We start from the raw sequence: 25,253 nt of genomic DNA, 5'->3' as shown, positions 1-25,253 counted from the left end.
TGAAGCCGGTCCCGCAGAACTCAGCAGAGCACAACATCGTTAAGGAGTGACCTTTGACCTCTCTGCTTCCTTAATCAAAGGTTGCCGACCAGAGCAGGCGCTCCATCGCCCCTCCTCTCTCTCTGCGACTGCAGCCTTTCCTCCCCCTCCCTCCTTCGCTCTTTTATCCTCTCATTAACGCTCCGATCCTCCCTCCACATCTCCCTTGTAATGAGAAACAAACAAACGGCCATCTCCTCCCCTCGTCGCGGCTGCTGAGTCGTGATGGACGTACGGAGCAATAAACGTCCCGCTTTTCATCACACAAAGACGTGGCAAGAAGAGGCAAGAGTGGGGAGACGAGGCGGTCGGCGGTGACGAGCTGAGAGAGTGTCGCGCCCGGTGAGACGGGGTTGAGCACGCCAAAGCCGCGGAAAAAGATCCGTTGCCAGCCTGTGAGGTCTCATTAACAGCCTGTAATCCCATCATGGCTGATGCTAATAGATTATGATGCTGCCTCCGCGTAACAAAAGCAGCGGGTCTAATGCTGCTTCCCCCCCCGTGTTACGGATTCATCCCTCAGCCTCCAAACACAACCTCTGCATCCTCATTTTTATATCACAGCAGCGCTCGTTCTGATGAGCACATTTAGGCGTTTCTAGATTAAACACGTTACACCTCAAATGTAAATACAAAAAGCAAACGCCGTGGGACTATATTTCAATATATTTAGCTTTAAATTAGCAATCTGGACTAAGGGAGGAGCGTCCATGCCTGTCTTTAAGATGATTCTGTAAAGAAGTATTGAAAAATCGGGGTACTTCTTTACGTTGATGCATGAATTGGACCCCAAAAATTTTATATTGCCATCTTCACTAATTCTGCTGATTTGCTCACAGTGGGTGAACACAACCAGAGATGCTAAAGCTACCTGGCTATAGCGGTATCAAATAATCTCCCTGTGCATGTCCTCATATCGCATACATATTAGAGCTTTTTTAAAATGGTTTTGCAGGCCGTAAAACTTCCCCACACATGTAAAAATCCCACATTTGGCGTAGCTATGATAAAGCATGTCCGTCTATCTTCACCTCAGCTCTGTTCATTCCCAATGTCTGCACACAGGAAGAAAATAGTAATTTCGGGCAAACGGAATGGAAAGCAATTGAACTGATTGGCAGTTTTATGAGAAAAGCAGTCATCGTGAAGGTTCGGTTTAGAGGAGGGAATGTATTGAATGGATGATCATCGCCAAGTCTAAGCTCGACTTTATGGCTCTTCACGGCCCGTTACACAGTTGGAAAACGAGAACCGTATCATGCAGAGGAAGATAAAGCGTGCACCGGAATTCAGTCCAAAGCCGGGAGGAAATTAGAGTTGATAGAGGGGGATAATGTTAGTTAGAGGAGTCTAATCTCTCAACCTGTCACTGGCTGTTTCTGCTGCACAGGTCCCGCAGTGGAACAAAGCGCAAAGACCGAAGTGATGTCTTCGCCACCTTCCACCCTCTATCTAAGAGTATCACTGCCGGCCTTGACTGGCCTTACCGTCCCAACATTAGTGAGAGAGCCAGTGTAGTAGTGAGCAGCTGCAGCTGTCGGATTGGCGGCTGCTGGATGGCACAGCTCACAGCCAGACTGGAAAAACATGGCAGCAGGATGCCAAGAGTTTAGACGAGCTCTGTCTCCCCTCAGCGCGGACTGCCAGGAAGGAGGCAGTTTTAGCTGTTCGGGTGGGGGTGGGGGGCTGGTGCTCATTAGGAGTCATGTTTCGCACCAGACTGCAAACCAAATACCCGAGGCTGGAATACAATTCACAAGACGCTCGATTTGTTATAAAAAAAGAAGAAAAACGTGCATTTAAAATCATAAATCAAGTTTATTCAGTCTACAGGTGGAGACGGTTAGTTCATTTATTTTTGTCTGTGCAACTGGAGCTTCTGGGTCTCTGCTTTGCATTGTGGTAATCAGGGCTGGGTGCTATTTAAAAGATGCCTGAACCCCAGTACTCGTTTAATGTTGAATATTTATTTTTCTATTTGAAGAAAGAAGCCCAACTTCCTAAACGTGCCAGTGTCATCATGGAGACATTTCCTCCCTTTAGTGGTTGAATGTGTGAGAAGACGAGGGAGAAACGACTCACATCCAGCATCATCGTCAACTTAAATGATCACTGTGGATGCAGCGTAATGAGCTGAATGGGAGACATAACGCCAACGAGTTATTGAGAAAGCACCGGGGAGGAGGCTGTGTCTTTTTTTGAAAAGCAGAACTGTGGAATATGTCGGGGATTTTTCAGGTTTTATACACAGCTCAAGGTTATCTTTCCTATGACAAGAAAGAACATCTTAATTCTCAGGTCAACTGAGTAGCTTTCCACAGCCTTGAATATGAGATGATGTTAACTCTGGTATCCTATTTGTTAAATAAATACCCAGATCTAGTATAGTATGAATTTTCTTTAAAACAATGCTGATATAGAACCTGAGTTTCAGTATTGATAGCAAAATAATACTCCACATTATTGAATATAAAGAGTTTGGTATAAAAACCTTTTTATGTTGTATGAAAAGGTTTCTCAAAACATTTTTTATTTATTTGAGATATTACTAAATATACCAAACTTCTAAATGCAATGTTACATTTGGTCTCAAATAACTTTTTTCTTATGAATAATAAGTCTGTCTGTAACTCTCTCACCTCTCACCCATAATCCAAAGCAAGACGGGTCCGTAACAAAACAGGATAAACATGGCAGGTATCCTAAAATATGTTTATGTCGACTCTATTCCTGTTTATTTTTTCAATATGCGTCTCTAAATAGCAGCGAGTATTTCTAGACTCGAAACCAAAACCCGGGGCAAAAAAAAAAAAAAAAAACAGAAGCACGACTCAAAAGTGAGGGAGGTGGCAACCGCTGTCAGCCAGACTAATGTGTAAATACTGACACACACACACACACACACACACACACACACACACACCAAACCACAAACCCAGCGCCTCACTGGAGGGAAGCCAAAAGGTTGTCAAATAATATTTTTCCGGCATACTTTCCGTTAATGAAATTCACTCCATTTCCGACGAGGTTATTTGACAACGAGGAAGATAAATAAAATAACAACCTGCCTCTTCCTTTAACATTATACTGTGTGATTTATCTTCAGACCGGCCTCACTTCTCTGTTCGCTGCCGTCACGTTATTGTGTCAACGTGCTGTCGGCGAACGAGCCATAAACAAGTCATTGTTGCTGGACAACGGGGTTAAAAGCCGACGGCCTGCCGGGACAACGGCGACATTGTTCGAAGCTCTGGGTGGAAGAGGCAGGCGGGGGCGGGGCGGCGCTGCATAGCTGCGGGGCGCCACTCACCTTGGGTGGTTTGAAGGGGTAGTCTGGTGTGAAGGCGATGTCCAGGAAGAACACTCCCCCCTCGTACACGGAGCCCGGCGGGCCCAGGATGGTCGACCTCCACTCGTAGATGTTGTCTCCTTTGGGGCCGGCGCTGGAATCACAACAAACAAATAAAAAGGAGGAATTTAATCCACCAGCAGAGGTTTAGAGAGAGAAGAAGAAAAAAGACTCTCTAATCGTGTAACTCAATTTTCTCCTCAGCGGCACGGCGGTGAATAAATAAAGTGTGTGATTATCAGCTGTTAAATCAGCCGCACAAAGCTGCCGTTTAAAGTTCTTATCCATTAGAGGAGATTACGCAACATTACAGCGTATATATATATGTGACAAAGGCTGCGAGCCAGGAGAAATGATGAGTGTGATCAATGTCATGTGTATGACTGATCCGTCTGACACACACACACACACACACACACACACACACACACACACACACAAACAGGAAGGGGTTGAGCAGCAGCAAGCGGCTCTGTTTCCTAACTGTTCATCAGCGTTTCACTGTTGGGCATCTGGCGGCCGCCGAGCTCCATTGTTGCCTCGATTTACGCAACAAACACACACACACACACACACACACACACACACACACACACACACACACACACACACACACACACACACACACACACACACAGCTGGAGAAGGGAGGCACTAATCCAATTCCACTTTCTATTGGACTTAGGCCAGATGCCCCTGTCGGTTTCTTGTATTACTTTTACTTTCATCATTTACACACACACACACACACAGAGAGAGAGAGAGGCGCATCAATGTAAGATGAGAGGGTGAGTGGAGTTGTCCATGTGAAACAGCAGCCTGTTGTAAAGCGCCACACTGCAGACCTATTCCTTGTCGACGTGTGTTCGGACACAGAGTTATGGGAGCGGGTCGGGGAAAAGAGGTGCCGACATGTTTCCCCTGGATGGATAAAAATAGTCCGGAGAGCCGCCGTGTGCCGGGGCCGACGGGGGCCAATAAATCGCTCGGCTCGGCTCGAGGCCGCGACCTGACGTGACATCGGTGTCACGTCGGAGAGAAATCTATGTTTGTGTGTCAAATTGCTTTTCTAAATGCCAACAATCGCAGAGCAGCGCTGCCATATTTGGTGAGCGAAACCACGATCCGGGTGCCGATATTGATCTATTTTCTCTATTTACTCTGGCACATAACCCTGAATACTTGAAACGAGCACATCCATTTTTAAACGCTTTGACCGGCAAACTTTGAAGCATGCAGAGCCATTAAAAAAAAACTAAAAAAAACTGTCTTTTGTGCCCCAACTGTTTCAAAAACTAAGCTTTTGTTCTTGAAAAGCGGCACATGGATAAAGAGTATTATTAATGGTATTATTATAAATGGTTTAAGTGGAGAGTTAGGATGATTTTCAATGGTTTAACTTCTCTTTAAAAAGGCTTTTCTACACAGACAAGGATAACACTCTGAGTGCAACACAGCTTTTATTACAGATTATTGCTTTTATGATTTCCTCTATTCAGTTTAATGTTAGCTCCTGCAACAAACCACCAAGTAAAGTTTGTTGCACTGGTTTATTTCATTGAATATCAGCAACTAAGAGCAGCTGTTGGGAATCCACAAACTACCAGTGTCGGTTCTTGAAAAACCCACTATTAGTCAAATCCTATTGCGAGGGAGACGTTTAAAATCGACCTCTAGGCCTCTTAAGGTTGCCTAACCACAGGTTTTTTCTCTCTCCACTCGTTCCCACAGTTCCGTCTGCAGCATCTGGAAATGTTTAGAGCTTTGCCAGCACCACCTCCTCTTTATGTTCCTGCAGCCTGGTACAATCTGCGCCGACAGGAGGACAGATTAGCGATGCAGGGAGAGAAGGATCTATATTTCTACCGCCCTCCTTGGCGCGTCAGCATGATGGAGGAGACAGACCTCTTGAAACTCACCCCGGGGCATGCCCTCTCTCCCACTTGCAACTTGACTTGTCTTTATGTTCAATTGCTGTGGGAGTTATCTTTAAGAACCGGCTTCGGATGTTCCAAAACTCAAGCTGGAGGGAAAACAGTGCTGTTCGTAATGAAGGCTAAATAACAATGATGGATCCCGCTATTTCCCACGGTGTCAATTTCCACCCTATAAGCCATTAATAACGACCCTGGAGCCCTGAGAGGAGCGATTGAGAGCAGGCTGTTTCTGTGCCCTTTAGCTCCCTTGCTATTGTGAATTATTCACACAGTCTGGTACTGACCATCTACTGCAAAATGTAGATTGTACCTTCTGAAGTGATTCTTTTATTTATACCGAAGAAGAAGACAAATAAAATCTATGAACATTTTCTAAATAGCCAGAAGCTTCTTGTCAGCCGTCAGCCGCTGATTGAAAACCGTGACCCCGCCAACCGCCGCCTGACTTGTTGCTCCTTTAAGAAATGTTATTAAAACGGGGTTACTCTCACATTGCTGAAGTCTTGGAAACTCGCCCGCATCTGAGATAGTTTGAATGTCTTCTTTGTCAAAATGAATACCCGATGATTTAAAATGAAGATGCTACTGTTGGTCCGAAACAAACGGCAGGGATTTACTGAGAGCCCACGGCTGCTGAAACAGATCTTATATTTGAAATCCAATATTATCTTACTCTCACTATTGACCGCTGTGCCATCCAACACTTTCATAACCCTGCTTGGATCACACGACCCCACCGCCTTTTGTAGCTCTTTCTGAAAACTATTTTTACACACACACACACATTAAATACAAGCACTTTCACTGGTGGCTCCAGAGGAAGTCGCTGCGTATTCCGTGGCCATGCCGGGCCGCAGAGAAGAGCTCAGCAAACAGAAGAAAGAAAAAAAACTCTGCAGTCTTTTCTCAGTGCGGATATATATGCTGAATGTGACTAATGTTTGAACTGGGTGGGCGTTTGTCAGTTGTGGTTGAGACGGTGACCGTAATGCAACAACTTGTTAGGACATCACAGAGAAAACAGCAGAAGATTAAGTCACTCACTATAGAGATGTCAACCTTTATTTAGCAAGGAAATGTCTAGTGAGCTCTGTGCTCTTTCACACCAGCTCCCTGCTGCACATTCACGCACAATCAGACGGACACAATCACAGCCTTGTGCAGCAGCAGCTGGAGGCTCGACGCCCCACCCAAGGGAACCTCCACGGGGGTGGTTAAGGGAGCGGAGAGCCCGTTTTCCTCACACACACATTCCCCCCCCCCCCCCCCCCCCCCCATCGGTTTGGAGATTCAATGAAATGTTTGGGGATTTGAAATGGTGACCATCTGTGTATCGTCAAGGCTGCTGCTGCTGCTTCCTGATTGTTAACTCGTACGGGACGACGCGTACTCGCTCGAAAAATGTTCCTTGAAACTTCCGAATGTCAAAGAGGAAGAAGAGGAAGCATTAAAACCTTCCGAATATCTTTTTACAATGATTTATGCTATAACCTTTAAGTGGAATATTGATATGCTGGCTGTAACATGAGCCGATACATTATTTATGTGGATGTTTTCGCCCTCTTCTATGGAGGCGTGCTTTGCTCTCTATGTGGGAGTATCAGCTTCCCCTCAATCGTGCGCCTCCCGCCTCACCTGGGCGGTGAACATGCGTGTGCTACTGCTGGTTCTGCGATGTGAATGTGACTTGACCTCTGTCAGATCAAAGATGTCGCCAGCAGCTATCGGTTCGGTGTACGAGACATTGCCGTCCGTAAAAATGACATCAAGGCGTCGTGACAAATCGTTTTGGCGAACGCGATCTCACAGATCAATTCTGCTGCTGAATGAACACTTCCAACGCGGCGTGAGGAACGGCTCCCGCCAGCAACACAATGACAGTTTGTACATCGCGACGATTCACGTAGGACCCTGCTCCTATTCCGAGTCCACGCGGAAACACGCTTAAAGATTCATTGACAGTTGAAAACGTTCGCTGCTCCACAAAAAGAGTGAGAGGAATGAATGAAAGGACAGGCGTCTGGGACCTCTGTGAAGCAGCCACAGTGATAAACACTCTTAAAATCTCTGTGTCATGTCGAGACCATTCCACCGCCGCCACACACCCACTCAGTGATTCTCACATCGAAAGGGGGGGGAGGGGCACAAACAAGACCGTTTGCAGTTCAAACAGAGTGCTCAAACACACAGGAGCTAAAAGGCAAACTGATGAGCAAATGTATTCAGCGTTCATCATCCCCTCTCCCTCTCATCAGCCTCAATCTCCTCGGGCTGGACCAGGTCCGAGTATTCATACGGAAGCGGATGATGAAGGGCATCGATCGCTCAACGTCTTCAAAGGTCTCTTCCAGGACACACTGTGCTTTTCTCTCGTCTGCGGTTGAACACAACGGTTTGTTATTGAGGAAAGGGTCAGTTTTTTGATGTTAGTTTTCGCCAATGAACCGAAATCAAATACGTTCCAACCAATCATGTCCACTTGTTATACGATCTAGTTTGAATGACTGCAAATCTTTATGTACGATTAATCAATTCTAAGCTGGTTGGCCAGAAAAGCAGCATGAATCCAACATCCAACATCCGTCCAACACTTTGATCCACACTAGAATACGGATCGGTATTAGGTTGAGTACAAACGTTCCTGAATCCCAGAGAGCGTATCCTGATGACACTTTGCTTTATAACCAAATACCAGCAAAACTAATGACGTTCCCATCAGCCTCAGCTGTACTTTGTGTTTTGTGCAAACTAGCAAATGTTAGCATGCTAACACGCTACACTGAGATAAACACGGTAAACCGTATACCCGCTAAACACCAGCATGCTAGCATTGGTATGTTAGCATGCTGCTGGTTGACACGCTCTGGAGTTAATAATAATTGAGTTTCAATACGAATTCAAATGTTTGTATTGAGGATAATATTTAAGTCACAGAACCCAAAGTAAAATAATCCAGTTACCATCTTTGTTTGGGGCCAAGGTTTTTTTTTGGTGATAGTGTTTATTTACGGATTATGGAAATGTTTAAAAATAAATAAATCAAAAGACTTAACTGTGGCTTGAATTTTGTCAACCTGAACAATACGACCAAGAAAAGACCAATAACATATGCGCACAAGTTATCATCTTATGTGCACAAGATCCATATCTTGTTTGCACAAGATATTAAACTGTGTGCCATAATTGTTATCTTTTAGGACTTTGTACAAAAGAGTCATACCAATACTGCAAGAAAGCCTTTCCAAATGGCATGCAGGAATATTATGTACAGAAACTACACAAATATATATATTTCTGAAAATTCTGGCATGATCAGCTAAAATAGAAGCAGCAAAAGCAACTCCAGAAAGCGAACGAACCCTTGAAAAAAATGCTGTGGTTTCAGCTGAGAGCACGAGTCTCTTGAGTACGCAGTGTCTCTGTGACCTCTGAGCTCAAAGTGGCATCATTTATCATTTCCCTCAGTGGGTGTTTCAACGACTGCATTAGCTAATCAATTCAGCTAATGAGGTTGAGTGACAAAGAGGAGCCCTGACTGTCTATCTCTGTCAAGTCACATACACTAACAGTTTAAAAGCTTGTGGGGTTGCGAGAGATTTAGGGTTGGCTGCACACAAATACATCTGTAAAACCCTTTTCCCTGTTCTTACATTGGTTTTGTCATCTGTAGCTGGTGGTGGACTGTGAGAAGCAAACGTTAAAGTAGTGACAAACTACACAATACACAGCAGACAGAGTTAGCGACCAGCTGGTGAAGCATGGTGGAGCATTTAGCAGCTCGAGAGAAAGGTACAGTATTTCTCTCAGGAGTTGGTGGAGGCCAAATCAGAGCTAAAAGTAGATGCCAATGGTTTAAATATATTAAACAGGGTTTATGATTGAGTCAAAGCTCAAGAACCACTTTAAGAACCTTGGCCTCTACATGCTATCTATGTGCAAGACTGAAGAAGATTGAAAACGTACAGTAACAAAATACTTCAGTACGTCAGACCTTTATGGTGCTGGAAACAATCATTTTCCTAAATCTCTATTATGTCTAAACCAGATCTTCCAAATAACCGTTGTCCCTTAAGAGTGAAATCAATCTAGATGTCAGTGTGTTTGCTTACAGCGTCTTCGATGCCTTTGACACCTCAACTATCCGACCAGCGCACTGTGATTATTATTGAAACACCTCCGCTATGTTTCTACGCTCAAGGGCACTGTGCAAATGTCAGTGACTCACCAGGGAGTGTGGAGAGAAGCTACACCACACAAATCTATTACAAACAGGCAAATAGGATATATGGCTCACGGACAGAAAGCCAGGGAGGAGAAAGTCAGCATCACTGTCAGGAAGCAGAGGATGGAGTCATTTAGGTATTGCTCAAATGTGACTAGAGTCGGTTGTTTGAAATAGTGTGTACATTACCCTTAGTGGCCATGTTTGACCATGTTAACAAATCAATTAGTTCAATTGGAAAAAACACAGGTTTTATTCCCAGTCCAAATGTATGCTGGTAAAAACAAATCAAGATGACCTCTAATCAGTAAGTGACAATTTAAATGATCCAAATACAGATATGGTTTCAATTTATTTTTGCTGCTCAGTGAGATTAAATGAAGTCCTTGCCCTCACTCAGCATCCCCTGGCAGGCAAACAGTTGTACAGGTGTGATTAGATTGTGATCGCATAGCGCCCTTTGACAAGCAGGGCAGAGGGGATTCATAAAGATGGGTAGATATCCATGTACGATGAGATTCAAGAAGACACGCCAGCAGGATGTTGTCAGCCTCAGCTCCTGTTTGCTGCAGTAAAAGACAGGACCAAAGAGGAGAGGACGGCGGAGGATGAAAGCCGACTGGCAGCATTACCATCTACTTACTTTCCAGCCTGGATGGCTAATCCCCCCTCCCTCTCTAGATTACAAACTAACTGGATCAAAACCTGACAACGAATGATGACTCAAATATCCCACGACACACTCAAAGGGCTTCAAAAACACATTTGATTTGATACTATCTCTCCCAAACGTCAATTATATCTATAATCAGATTTTTAAGATGCATTATTGTCTATCGTCGGAGTCATGGGGGGTCATTGGTTTGGTGCCTTGCTGGCACCTCTCCAAGTACCAGTCCACATGCCATTCCTGGTCCGAGCTTAACTCCATCGTCCACCAACCACCATCCGGTCCCCAAGTCCCTACGGACTGAGCTACTGCCCCACAGCTACCAGCTTGCCTGGCATTTGTTGGCACCGATGCGATGCTCTGCCCCGGCACTGTACTCTCCATATTGTACCGTGCACAGCTCATGTTGCTGGTTGCACGGAGGAGGGTCTTAGGGCCTCTGAATGGTTCAGACAAGTTTCTTGTTGGATAATCCAACAGCCTCTGATACCCCCTCCCCAACTCATTTCCGGACTTTGGAATTGGGGAACCTTGGAGCTGGGGGAGTTTTTGTTACTTTCCAAAACCTGCCTGACAAACATTCTCGTTTACGCATGCATTGGTCAGGTGTGTTGAGGTGCGACTGCGGGTGCATCACTCAAATACCTTTGAGGAAGGACTGGCTGAAAGCGTGCACCTTTATCCCAATTTGTAAGATTCATGACCTTCCATGACAACTAAGAAAGGAAAACGAGAGGGAGTGTTTGGCCATTGGAATGCTGGAATCCTTTAGATGTGGTTTGACAACATTTCATCAAGTTAGCTTCAAGGATGCTGATCCTTTTAGTTTTCGTGATCAAACCCCAACCTACTCTGGGTAACAGACCGGACAGTGTATTACACCTTATAAGGGTAATTTTTAATTGCTTATTAACGACAAACCACTTACTTAATCCCCCGAGGCTCGAAGAATACCTGCCAAATCTCATTAAGGAAAACTCCCAGGTCCCAGTTATTGATGGACCATCAACTAGTTATAGCAGGTATTATTAAGCCATAAATCTCTGGAGGCGGTTCCTTGCGGCTTAGCAGGATTTCAAAGCCTCATTAGCGAACACTAACCAGCATCATCGCGCCAGTTCTTTTAATGAAGGGTAGACTCAAGGTCTCTGGGAATGATCCTTTCTAAAAGGCCTCCGAAAGAGGTGAACCGCTTAAACCCCCTTGAGATGAAAGCTCTTTTGATTCCTTTGTTGCTTTAGCTAAAAGGACTAAGTGTTGGCTTGCGCAGGCTTTTGTCCCTCTTCATTTGGTTCGGCTCTATATTCACAATGCACAAATTCACTGGGAGCAGAGGTGGCAAGAGCAGGCAACGGAAGGGCTGATTGGAGGAAGGTTGGCCTTGGTGCAACTCCAACACCCTCTAACCTTTGAATCAGCACTAAACCAATTGCACTTTGCCATTGTCTTGAACACGTTGCCTAGCAACATGTCATCCCTGTAGTGACTTTGTGCGTGTGCGTGTGTGTGTGTGCAAGAGCAATTTCCATGGAAACAACACCAGCAGTACAAGCAGACACAACTGCTTCACTCACCTGAAAACGGTTTAGCCAATGGATAATAAAAAAAAGAACAATAAATGAATTATCTCACACATTCATCTTTGCTTATGGCTCATCATCTCCAAATAGGCCCTTCGGGGACAAATCAACAAACATTAAGCGATCAAATTAGCCAACAAGATCATATGAGAGGCATCGAGACACAGATTACTTTCTAAATGTTAGTGACAGCTCATGGGCAGACATCAAATCTAATACACTCCCCGCGTGCTCGTTCTAATGATGCCTCAAATAAGAAATGAGATTTGCATCAATATAGAGCAGTTGGAAATGAATTAGACCGTTCAGACTTTGTGCATGATTTGCTTTGATGGCGAGCACCGGCGGTGCCGTCATGGGGAAAGCTCGTCATCCCCAACTCAGATGCTTCACGTCTTATCTTTATGAAACACGCGGGTGGGTTAGTGCTCACTCGATGAAGTGCAACACTTGATGCTTAAAAAGGTGCAATGTGTCGTATCTGGCCACCTGCTCCAAAGCGAAGCAGCCCCCCGTTGCTGAGGACAAGGCAAGTCATTTCCTTGCTTCTTCTACATTGAATTTGATCCAATTAAAAAAACTCAAAATGCACATGGAGACTCACCACCGCCTAATAAGGTCTATTTGTTTATTTCCCATATTTTTATCATCCATTTTTATATTTTGCTCTTTTTTTTAATGTCTCATATTGTTGCACTGTGTTTTTTGTTATGTACCTTTCACCAAGTCAAATTTCTTGTGGCAATAAACAGATCCGATCTGATTCTATAGACCAGACCTTGCTGATTGGCCATAGAAATCTGCACAATACGTATTAGGCGTCAAACATCCAAACTGTTACTTCTTCACACTCTTTTGATTTTGTCCGTCGAGTAGCTGGGTCTCTGTTATGATGCACGCCGCTCTATTGTAACGCCTCCGTGGGGGCAGGAAGCCAGCAAATACCACGGCTTCTCCGGCTCCTATGATGAATTACAGAAAATGTCATCCGTCTCTGGAGTAAACATTGGAAAAGTGTCGAGGGCAGACTAACAATACAGCGGAGACAAGTGCATCAGCGCATGCACGATTACAGGCTCTAATTTAAAAACAAACACGCGAGACGGAAATAGCCTCCGTCTGTTGGGAGGCATAATAAAAGTAGACTTCATGGAGGACCCGTTGAATTGTATTGCATTAGACTATACAGGTGTACACAGTAAAGTGGACACTGAGTGGATAGACAGTGTGCTGCCAAGTTTTTTCTGTGCTGCCCGACGCAGCATAAGCTGCACGGGTGCCAAGAGCAGATGAAGATGCCAATGAAGGACACGTCATTTTTTCATTACGGTATACAGGAAAAACAAAGTTCAGCCATGCTGCTGACTCCTTCGAGAAAGGAGAGGGATTCTCCGGCTCCCTGTCTTCATTTTCTGTTCGTCGTTTTTTTAGCTTGGGTATTTGCTTCATCTCCCCTCCCTCTCCTCCCTCATCCCATATGCGTATCCAGCCTTGTTCTAACACACTCTTCTACAGACACGCAGATGGGTTTTTACTCACCCGATAAATCAGCTGGAAATGGGAGGAGGAAAGAAGGCAGTCCTACTTTTCAACACGGTAAATTGTACCCTTGTTTTTCTATTTTGAATCGTGCGTATGAATTGTTACTCCGAAGTAAAAAACAGCCGATCATCAATTACTTGCAGTCTGCACAGACTTTTTCTTACACTTTAGGAGTTGAGGAGATTTTGTCGACCTTCTCTTTTTTGCACTGAAGCTGCCAATAGTTTTGGTCCTTGTATCTATGCATCAGTCAGGGCTGGGTTTTTGACTATTTGGGTTCTGAGAGAAATTATATCAAAAACTGTTCCAGAAGTTGGCATTGAATGGTTGTTCATTCTTGACCTTGGACACAATCGTTTGGCAATAATTGTCAGTCAGAGTCCACTTACTAGCTTTTTCTGAAGCTTTCAAACAAATCCTCAACACATTCATCAGTGGAAGGAGTTTGAAAAGTTGCTCAACGTCTAAGATCACGAGATGATGTGAAAAGCTTTGGGAAAAGCTGGTAGGAGTCAAAATGTTTTATGACTCTTAGATTGAAGAATAAACCATTGTTTCCTTTTACAAAAGAATCCAAATGTCTCAGATGTTAAATGTTGTGAAAACACAAACAACTATGCCTAAATAAAAATGACAATGACATTTGATTTTCACCAGGAACGATCAGATAAAAACACAAGTTAACAAGATGGGGAATCTGACCAGATTTCAATTCAAACCAAAAAATAAATAACGCAATCTTCATAGTTAACGTAACCTTGGGTTTTGTTTAAAACCTCAGGAAGCTTATACATATTCCAGCATTTTCCTTTTCAATATGACATCCCTGTGTTGACTCCATGAATGACTCCCCGGTGCTTTCTCAATAACTAGTTGGCGTATGTCTCCCATGCAGCCTATTATGCTGCATCCACAGTGATAATTTAAGTAAATGATAATGTTGGATGTGAGTAATTTCTCCCTCATCTTCTCACACATTCAACCACTGAAGGGAGGCAAATGTGTTTATGATAACCTTTACTGTTGCTGTAGCTATTAATGGCTCCCATCACGGTGCAGAAATGGTAATTCATTAACCGTCCTCCATAGCGGCGAGGAACTACCGGCAATAAACGCAGAGAGAGAGAGGGAAAGAAAGAAAGAAATAAAGAAGGGGAAAACAACAAAAGAGGTTTGTCGATGTTTCGCTTGGTAAAGGTAATAAATCACTATATCAGTAACAGGTGGATGAATCAAGTTGGTAAAAATGTGCACACCATAAATAACAGCACTAACTTAACTCCTGTGCTAAATCACGACCATGACAACGATCATCATCCCGTCAAAGATGGAGAGTTGTCGGACCTTGGCCGGACGCTCTGATTGGCCAAAAGTGCTGTCTGAGGGGCGGGACTTATGAAATCGTCAATTGGACAAACATTTATTTGTTCCCATGGACCAATGTGGTGCTGAATGTGGGTCTAATGAAATCTCAGTACTCGTTTGTGGTCCAGTGTGCTGCTCCTTGCCCAGAAGAAAAGGCCTCTTTCATCTTTTAGAAAAATGTCTTTAGCTTTCATCCTCAACTAATAAAATTCCACACTGGCGGGAGGACGGAGATTTTCTTTGTGTGTGCGGTTGTGTGTCGGCAGTGTCTCGTCTCGTTGACATGGAACAAAAATCCGGCGGCTGCATCACAACAGCAGCGAGCTCTGTGGAGAATTAATCCGGCGTTGCCTCCCGTGCCACCTCCACCTTTCATGCGCCGCGCCGCGAGCGATATATTCTTTAAGGGTGGAAATGTTGAGACAGCGAGCGCTCGCACTTGAAATAATTCTGGAGAAGTCGAGGAGTGACGGGAAACCCGGTGAACACAAACGCGCCTTGTTCTTTTACCTTTCAGACCAAACGATATCTGACGCTCACAGTGCATTGTGGGGCTGCAGGATGAGCGGATACATGAAGTCACTGCCACAGCCGCTTTTGTCCAGTGTATGACACAATCCAAGTCGAGGCTGTGAGCTCAATCACCCAGCTGGGGCCAATAAAAACACTATTTTCTTACCATATAACAATAAAAGAATTACGCTCTGTTTAATGTCGTGCCACTAACCATATTTTTGCCCCATAAAGTACAACCTCTCGTGTGTTAAAGGGGTAGTCCGGTGATTTAGTGTTGCGCTCCCATGAAGTTGGAGGATTTAAAAAGACACAGAATTGGAATTGGGTCACAATCCCTGTCCACGTCTTTTAAACTCCACTCCGCTGTGACATGACGGCATCTCGACGACGTCATCGGGGTTACCTTCTCAAACGCAGGAAGGCTCCGATGAACTCATTTTCAAGTGAGAAACTGGTGGAGTGCCACTTTAAAAACAAAGAACAGGGCGGCCTTTGTGATCTTGTGAGCCGGGCTCAACATGAGACTCGACTCTTTACGCTATAATAAACCTGGAGTTCCCCCTCAAACGTCCCCCATACGTGATGCCAAAGAAAACTCCACACCATGGCGTTGGTGCACAGCGATTCTGTACAGTATCTGCTTGTTCTTACACTTCTTTGAAGCTACCACGTGAGGACTTGAGCTAGACGGTTCACTCTCGACCTTGGAAGCAGCAGCTGACGAAAACAATCTCCACTAACCACTCACTCGCTCGTTCTGGAGCTTTCAGCCGTCTTCATTATCCCGAGCGCTTCTCGCTCGCGATTAAGACCCGATGATGGAAACTTTTAACTGAGCAAACTTTCATCTGCCGAGGAAGACAGTGTGGTACGGTCAAAAGCTCTGGAACAAGCCCGAGAGGGGATCTTGAGAAGAGACTGTTTTGTCATAAAAATATTTGCCAGGTGGTGACGTCATCGACTTGTGACAACACATCAAAGTGATTGACAGCTAGTGCGTGCGTGGCAGACTAGACTGGCAGTCGAAATGTTGACACTGCTGCAGCAGAGCGGAGACAACGAAGGATGGAAATGAAACTTTCCGACCTTCCAAGTTTTTCCAAGTTATCTTTCATAAGCGTGAATTCATATTGAACACGTCTGCATTTGTCAGCTTGATTCAATTCAGTTCGGCGCGATGGGATAACTGTCAATACTAACTCAAGTGCACCAACCACAGGAGGGAAAATAGATGTTTTAGAATGAATTCATTACTACAATTAAATTGACTGGATTCATGTGCCGAATATAGGAGCCACTCACTGACCAGCATGTGTGAAGCTGTGGCTGAAATGTCAGTTTAAAGCAGATGATGTGTCAGTTTAGTTATTAATGGAGACGCAGCAATTGATCTGCCGATCGAAACCAGCTGTTTTTTAGCTGATCGGCCGTGACGGGTGACCGGCCAAGCACTCTCATATTTTGGATTTTTTTTTGACTTTGCCAGAGACATTTATACATGTACTGCCGCCGCATGATAGTTTTACATAACAGCACAGATGGTGTCTCACACACACACATACACACACACACACACACACACACACAGATCTCTACTGTAGAGTAAAGAAGACACGTATTGTCCTGTAATTATAAATCCCCATGCTGCTCAGAGTAATCACAGTGACTGGCTCGTTGTAACGCTTTCATGATGTGTTTTTAGTTAGAAACTGCAATTCATAATATATATTAGAAAGGGAATTATGACCTGTTTAACTCACTAACACTAGCTCTAAGTCGCTTATAATAAAACAATTAAAACTTTCGTAATCATGAAATGAATTGTGTGTTTTTATGCAAATAACCGCCATCGATGACGATAAAGTAAAAGGAGAACATTTGACGGTTTACACTTTGTGATGGTTGAAAATATTTTATTTAACAAAAGTTAGTCTGAAGCTTTAATGTCAGTTGTAGTTCTAAGAAAGAACATCAGAATTGGCAGGTCAGACAACATTGCAACCTGTGCATCTCTAGACGTCAGTTAGGTTAAAGTGTGACTAAACTTGACAGTTGAAAGGTTCGCTTATTGCTTTTCTTTTCCCAGCTGTGCGAGGGATCACCACTTTGTCAGTGTTGCGATGCATGAATCTTCTGTGAAGTTTGGAAACCATAGGAGCAAGAAAAGCATTTGCATTTTCTTCCTCTTTTTTTTCTTCTTAACGTGGACTAAAAACCATCAAACTACAGCTGTGAAAGTGACCTGACACACTTTGAAAAGCACACGCCTCAACTTTTGTCAAACTCCGTGCTTTATGCTGTCCTGTGATGTCATTGATCACCGTGCACTCCCTACTTGCACACACTGTAATAGACTTCTGATGCCTTGTGAGCACCACTTCAAGTAAAGTGCAGCTATTATTATCTGCTCAAGATGAAGTCCAGGGATGAAGTCAAATAACGTTTCAATAATATATCAGTCTCCTCCCCGGGCCTCTCTACAAGGCCATTACACGGTCTCCTTAAGAGGGGCGCGCACACACACACACACACACACACACACACACACACACACACACACCTACACACCTACACACACACACACCAAGGTCACAGAGACCTGCAGACTCAGCTCGCTATTGTGAATAAATGTCCTGAGCAGCTCGTTAGCCGTCCTTTCAATATCGTATGCAGAGGAGCGGGGGGCGGGGGGCGCTCTCGCTGAAATGAACACATTCTCTGTGGGGACAAACCCAAACGACTGAGGGGAAAGCTGCAGAGTTGCAGTGAAAGCGAGACGCGTTGAGCAGCCTTGGTGGGTGTGCAGTCAAAAACCGCAACGCCGTTACGTTAGCATTAAGAACCGCGCTTCTTGTGAGGAGGAGGAGGAGGAAGGAAACGCAGGGTGACCTCCGGAGGCAAACCAAATGAAACAATCTCTCAGTGCCCTTCCCGTAGTCATCATGGCCACATTGATTAGGTTGCACTCTGAACATTGATTTCACGTCACTGCTCTATTGTGACGGGCTCTCATATAGGCCGCAATCACTCACAGCCAGAAACATTCAGTCCGTCTATATTTCACGCGGTCCTTCTTCTTTTTCACATGGGTCAAATTCCTAAATAAAAAAATCAGAGTATAAAACTCTTTTTTTTCTTTTCTTCAACCATGCAACTTGTCTCATCTCTATGAATGCACCCAATGGCTTTCTCTCTCTCTCTCTATCTGCTTCACACTAGGCGGGCGTGGAGCTGGATAGCTGTAAAAGTTGGTGCAGCGACATCGGACGCAAACTGTGAATAAACAAGCAGTCTGTGAAAGCAGCGGGGGGGGCGGGGCTCGCTGGGCTGTCGAGGATGTCGTCTGCACACTGACTGCAGATCACTTTCGCTGCTGCATGCTGGATACACACTGAAGTTACAACAGAAGTCTTCTTCATTTCTGGAGTCAATGAGTCTCTACAGAACTGCAAGCCGCATTGCCGTGGGGGGGATGGGACGCTGCACTAGTTCAAAGACAAAGCCACAATGCGAGCGCAATGTTAGGCATCTTGACACGCTGCTCCCTGTGTTCTCTCATCTGTGATGGATTACATAACCGTTTTTTTTTTTTTTTTTTTTTGCAGGACACTGAAAGAGACCATCGCGAGTGTGAGGGAAGATTGCCTGCGTTTCTTCACCAGTGGATGCCCAGATAAAATTTCAATTAAATTCTACTTAATCCTTAATGAGATAGAATAGAGAATTGTGCTCCAGATCATACACAGTCTGTGAGACGTTTGCGTGGATGAAAGCTAAATTGTCATGTTGACTTTCATGGAAAATTGACTTGACAATAATAAAGCGTACGCCTGGAAGGGGCTGATGGGTAAAAGACAACTCGTTAGCGGTGCAGTCCTTTAACTGGCACACAGTTGAATCCATGTGTGCAAATTATTAAATTAGATACAAAACAGGCACAAGTGTTGCGGCTTTAAGTCTGAAGGCATCATCAAGTCTGCACCATCGCCTCCTCTCGTATTAAAGAGCATGTGTGCTCAGCCGACCTGCATTAATAAAAGGTGAAATATCAAAGATGGTCCATCAGCGTTCAACATCCTCGTCAACGCTTTCCTTAATGATGCCATTTATTACATTATCGGCCAGAAAAGCCAAGTTTTTTCACCTGACCTTAAACTGAATCAAGCAATTACACAAAAGCGTTGAATGTGCGTGAACATGTCATTACTTTATAGAAATGTAGAATGTAATTAGGTTGATTATACGGTATTTGAAAATGGTGCCTAGAATAACACCGAAATAAACTATGTTTACAGTATATTGAGCTGCAGGAATCGTTGTGTAAAACGAGTGTGCACATGCATCAACATGTCATCTTGTGTGTATCCTAAAGATCACAATCTGAGGACACAAGACCCTGGTGTCCTCGCCCCCTCCCCTCCTCAGTGGCAGCTGCTGGGGATTCGTCACCTGAATAAAATCAAAGCCCTGGCAGGAAGCGGATCCTCTGTGTGTGTGTGTGACTGTATGTGTGTGTGTGGCGGCAGCCCGGGCCGGGTCTCGGCGTGGCTGTCTGTGCAAAGCTTGCTGCCAAAACAGTAATGAAATCTCACCGTAGCGTTTCTGCGCATTGGAACTATTTGTCCCGGTGCCAAGATTTCACTGTTTACCCACACATGAGCCCTCGGGCAGGAGCCAGACACCCGTGCAGGGAAGGGGTTACATGTGCTCACTGCGCAGTGGAAAAAAGAAGAAAAAAAACCTCCAGCCAGCGATGATTTACGCTGATCCATTAGCTCATCTTAAAACAGCATTAACATTGTTGTTTTTCCCCCCCCTGCTGAACTGCCCTTAGAAAATAAAAGCGGAGACACCCCCCATTAAGAGCGCAGGCTTGAAGGTGATAGCTGTTGAAAGCTGACCTCAAAAGGGCACATTAAGAATTCAACAGCTAGCGCAACCACATCAGCTGGAAAACCGACCGAGGCATGCATGGAGACAATTAACCCCGTGATTTACTGCGTGGAGGATGATCGGGCGTGGTCTCCTCTGAAACACGCTCTTTGAGTAATGGCAGCTCGGGGGCCTTGCCAGCGCAGTGACTGGTGTCAGGGTGGGAAGGCTGGTGGCCCGAATGGCTCCCACAGGCTCCATCGTGCAGGTGACCTACAGGAGGCCGGCTGCAGCACAACTACCTTGAAACTCCAACTGTCTTTGCACTGAGCGCTTAATTAATCTTATCAAGGGCAGGCGTGTGCGCGGAGAGGATGGGCCGAAGGCGACCGGGCGAATGAAAAAAAACCCTCTTTCGGTGGTTGCCGATACGAGTTAGAGATACCTTTCAGAGAGGCGAAGAGAGGGGGTGTTTTAGCGCACGATAGAGTGATAAAAAATAAATAAAAACACATACTTTCCCACGCCATGAAACACATTACGGGTGGATTTTAAGGCGGCTGTAAAGTGTATGCTCCAGTGGAGTCTGTGGGAGCAGCCTGGCTCTCGCTGCACTATTGATTCAGCAGCACTGCAGTTTAGAGAAGCTTTGGCCGGGTATGAGAAATGGAAAATAAACAGAGGGAACCAAGTGGGAGCTGTGGGAGCTCCATGGGAGCAGACCGACAGACACTGAACCAGTTAAGGAATTAAGATTCATGGTTACAGAAAAACGACCCACTGCATACGACTTTAGAGAGAAAATTTGATTCAAAAAGTGTCAACGGGTTTAAGTTTTCCTTCAGGTTTATTGAAGATATGTTAATTATACAAATGAAGCATTGTCTTCTCAAATATGTGCTAATTTTTATTTTTTCCCAGAACAGAAATCCTTGTTTCATTTTGTTGACATATTAGAGTCAACGTTTTTTTCCACCGGAAGGCATTTTGGATATTTTCTTTTTATCGCTCCATTAATCTGAAATAACTGTCAAGAGCCATAAAAAAAAGAAAACATTTCGTCATGTTTTTAGGAATAAATATTCGATAAGTCAGGCTAAGATTGATATATGACCAAACGCTTTTGCAAACAAAGAACAACCGTCAGAATATAGATAGGAATTAAACTGCAAGGCTTTGTGTGTGAAAGCTGCTGAAGTGGAGATTTCTGGAGTGAGAAATAACTCATTTTGAGATAATGTTTTGCAATATTACATTCTGAAGACGCTACAAAGGGAATAGTGAAAATAAAACAGTTAATTACTTCCATTAAAGCAATTATTTTGACAGAGCAGTAGCCCAAAATCTCAAAACCGACCAGTGCATGTTTTTGTAGTGACTCCCCTCTTGCTTTCACTTCAAACTCGAGTTTTAAATTCAATTTGGAAAACCTTTCACTCAGTTTAACTCGTTTAAAAAACAGAAAACAAGGCGTCCACATTGACGCAAATGGAAAATGGAAAAAAAACTTCAAGATCGTTTATGGATGGTTAAAAGGGGACTTGGGGCAAGGCTCGGAGAGTCATTTATATTTTTGGATCGCCCCGGCGACAATGTGTTTGGTACCAATAAAACCATGTGATGGGGGATCTGGCAAGCGATACAGACGCATCAGCTGCCGTAGAACCAGACTACAGAGCAGCTTCTTTCATCCGGCTGTGAGGCTCCTAAACTTATCCTCCAGCCTCAGCAGCCACGCAGCTGGACATTCATGCACTCTTATAAAAAAGGCGATTAAAGAGGGGGGGGGGGGCAATGGAAATCTGACACTCGAATAGAACAGTCATTGTGTTATTAGTCATATCTGTGCTCTTCCTACTGTGACAAGTCAAAATGTCTGCTAGGGGGAGGGTCTACATTGAGTTATATGAAGTGTAGGATCAAAGCGTGGAGCTACAGGAGCCCTGCTTTACCACAGCATCAGAAGTACTCACACAAAGTGCTTCAATGGATAGTCATGAATCTGTCCATTCAAACATCTATTAAACTACAATGGACAGCCCCTGTGTGTCATGAAAAGGAAATTAAAAATAATAAACGGAGAGACATACAAGTATAAGAAACAAGTATGCCTACAGAAACAAAGCAGCTCGTTAAACCTGAAAAAGCAGTGTTTATCTTTCAGGCATCGATATCCGACCTTTGACCCCGAAAAGAGAGGAACCAGAGACAACAACACTTCAGACTGTGCCGTGTGTCTGGCAGGTTTTTCCTGAGGCCACACATTTCTGAAGGCAGTTTCGGCCTCAGCGATGCATGCCGGCGTGAAGCGCGGCTCACCTTATCTCCCCTCTCTCGCAACTGGTTGGTTGAGTTAAGCTGTAACAACACGGGCAGATAAAGAGACGCCCAGGACTGTTTCTGTCAGCCGCCTGCTTTATCTCTGTGATGACAGGGAACTCTGGCTACTAACCAGCCACACACACACACACACACACACACACGCACACAGCAGTGCATCCTGCTTTGTGTTTTTGCAGGAGCATACATTCTCAAACTGTTTATTTCTCATATTCTGATCTATTTATCTTTTTTAGCATTAATTCATTAATTACTCACTGTCCTTAAATTACCAGTGTGACAAGGCAGGAAAGTGGCAAATCTGCATGTCTTTGGGAAATACTAGGTTCTAGACTAGAGTAGTGTTGGTGTGACTAAAACCTCCGGTTCTGCATTTGTGTAACGCACAGCAATCCTTTTCTTGTCTGAATTCTTTGTACATCTTTTGAACAAAGAATTTTTGCTCCAAATACTACCCAGATAGCAATAAATGTGTATTAAACTGAAAATGAAGACTGAAAATAGTCCCAAAGGCAACATTTGCTAAAAGCTACAGTGCCCTGCTGTTTAGGGAAATAACTGAGCCCTTTTTTCAAAAGATATAATACATATTAGAAAGACTCTTTTAAAGATGTACATCTTTAATTGGAACTAGTAGTTTGGTCTTTTCAAAAGGGATTTGTGGACACTAATATAATAAATATAGAATATCACTTCCAAAGAAAAGTAAAAAAGATAAAACAAATCATTAGCGCATCATTGAGCTACAGAGAGCAACCATGCAATAGCCCAAAGTTGAGGTCGCATACACCCTATTCACGCTAACAGACATAGCGGGGCTGGTTATTTGTAATAACAACCACACTGGTGCCAAAGCTAAACCAGTTTGGGTTTCCCTGATTCCTTCACCTCTGGGTCGTTTCGGTGCGACGAATCTATATTTTGAACGTGATCATGTTCTCACAGCGGCTTCGTACACAGTGATGAAACACCATGGCTCCTAATCAATTAAATTAATCAGAATCAGCTTTATTGTCACGAGTTATTGGAACGGCTCAGACCCGTGGAGAAACCTTCCGATCAGACGGGGACGAGATGTCTGCAACAAACGAGCGCTGTGGCTGGAAGTACCACTCTCTAATGGGTAATGCTCAGGAAGTCAAAGTGTGCTTCTGTGTATCAGACATGAATGAAGTTTCCTCTTTAAGCGTAGGAGAGGAAGTGGTGCATTTATGTACGAGTGCAATTGTGTTTCTGTTTGAATAGAGCGTGTGTGTGAGCGTGTGTGTGTGTGTGTACACAGAACATGTAACTGAGACTGAGCGGCGCTGAAGGAGGATACTGCAGTCCTCGCTCTGCAGAACAGGACGGCATATCTAATGAGAGGCTAATCATTCATCCAACACGGAGACACGATGTGCATAGCTGATATATGATGATGACCTCATTCACGCACACACACACACACACGCACACACACACACACCACTGCAGAGACAAGCTTAGTCAGCTGTAGCAAACTGCAGACAAGAGATAGGAGGAAATGAGTGAGGATGGAGGCGCAGAAACAGGCGAGGGACACGTGGTCGTCAGTTATAGCGCGTCGATACATGGGCCTCTCGGACACACGGGAGAATTTATGGTTTTATTTGCACGTAAAAAGGAGTGTTAGTAGGTTTTTCCAAGCCATGTTCGCTGCACGGCACAGTTGGCGGAGCCGAAGGCACAGAAGGATGCTCCACATCCTGCCAAACACAGAAAATACAAGGGCACCCTCCTTTTGCGTTTCACTCCCAAAACGCCGCAGTAATATTCTAGAGCAGCTGGTTAGGTCACTTATGGGTCCTTTAAACGCAAACACCCCACCTTCCCCTGCTGTCGGATGGGAAGCACGAGTGCAGTCACTTTAATGAAATGTGCTGTTTTCTCTTTTTTTTTTTTAAATAAAAAAACTGCGAGATAAAAGCAATTACATTTTTTTTTTTTTTTTTTTAAATAGATGCATGGACATGATCAGAATAACCATGAAAGCTACGAGATCCACTCTCATGGTTCAGACATGGTGGAACATTTCCGCTTGTCCTTTCTGTATCTACATTGTCATAATTTTCAAAATGCATCATATAGGTTCATATTAAAGCTTTTCCTTTGACATTGATGGTCTTCGTCTGACAGTCATAGCGCTTCATCTTTCAAACAGTGTCCATGGACGCCAGTAAACATCATCACATGCACCTAATTCTTTAAGGTGATTAAATGTCATTGAACATGTTTCATTGATAAAGTTGATGCGCCTCCATTGACAGAGGAAACGATATTTCAATAATAATATAATATTCGTTATTAAGCCTCGGGGGGTGGGGGGGTCGCTTCACGGACGTTATTTAAAGCAGCGATGTCAATGTCTTTGGAGCATTTAAAAAATGAGAAGAAAAAAAAAATAATTTAGTCGCAATCAGTCGCTGATGTGTGAGAAAATAGACCCACACTGCTGCGCCGCGGGTCAGATCATCCCCACCAGCGGGGAAATACTCTTGTCTTAAGGCGACACACACACACACACACACACACACACTCCGATTGTGAGCTGGCGTGTGACGGATGATCAGTCCGGATCCGTCGGGGTTGTCGGTCTGTGGATAAGATCATTTAGTGTGTGAAATGAAAAGATTCCAGTCTATCTACAGCGCTTAACGGCTTCATTTCTTCCCGCCTTGGTCGCTGATATCACACTATTAGATAATTAACAGACTTTGACGCACAAGACATTGCATATTTTTCAAATCATTCCGCGTACTCGACTGCATTACCAGATAGCGAGAGTCTCTTTGACAAAATGAAA

At 44.3% G+C, this 25,253-nt stretch overlaps 1 protein-coding gene across 1 annotated transcript in view; it reads right to left on the bottom strand.

Annotated features, from left to right (window-relative positions):
• Positions 1 to 25,253, bottom strand: part of LOC306748775 (ubiquitin-conjugating enzyme E2 E2-like) — a 52,510-nt gene that overhangs the window by 7,815 nt on the left and 19,442 nt on the right. The window contains exon 4 of the mRNA XM_079231987.1: positions 3,350 to 3,482. Coding sequence (XP_079088113.1) covers positions 3,350 to 3,482 — 133 coding nt within the window. The remainder of the gene's footprint in view (positions 1 to 3,349; positions 3,483 to 25,253) is intronic.

This window comes from Taurulus bubalis, assembly GCF_910589615.1.
Source record: "Taurulus bubalis genome assembly, chromosome: 16".
Classification (NCBI taxonomy): Eukaryota; Metazoa; Chordata; class Actinopteri; order Perciformes; family Cottidae; genus Taurulus; species Taurulus bubalis.
This window is presented reverse-complemented; position numbering and strand designations above follow the sequence as displayed.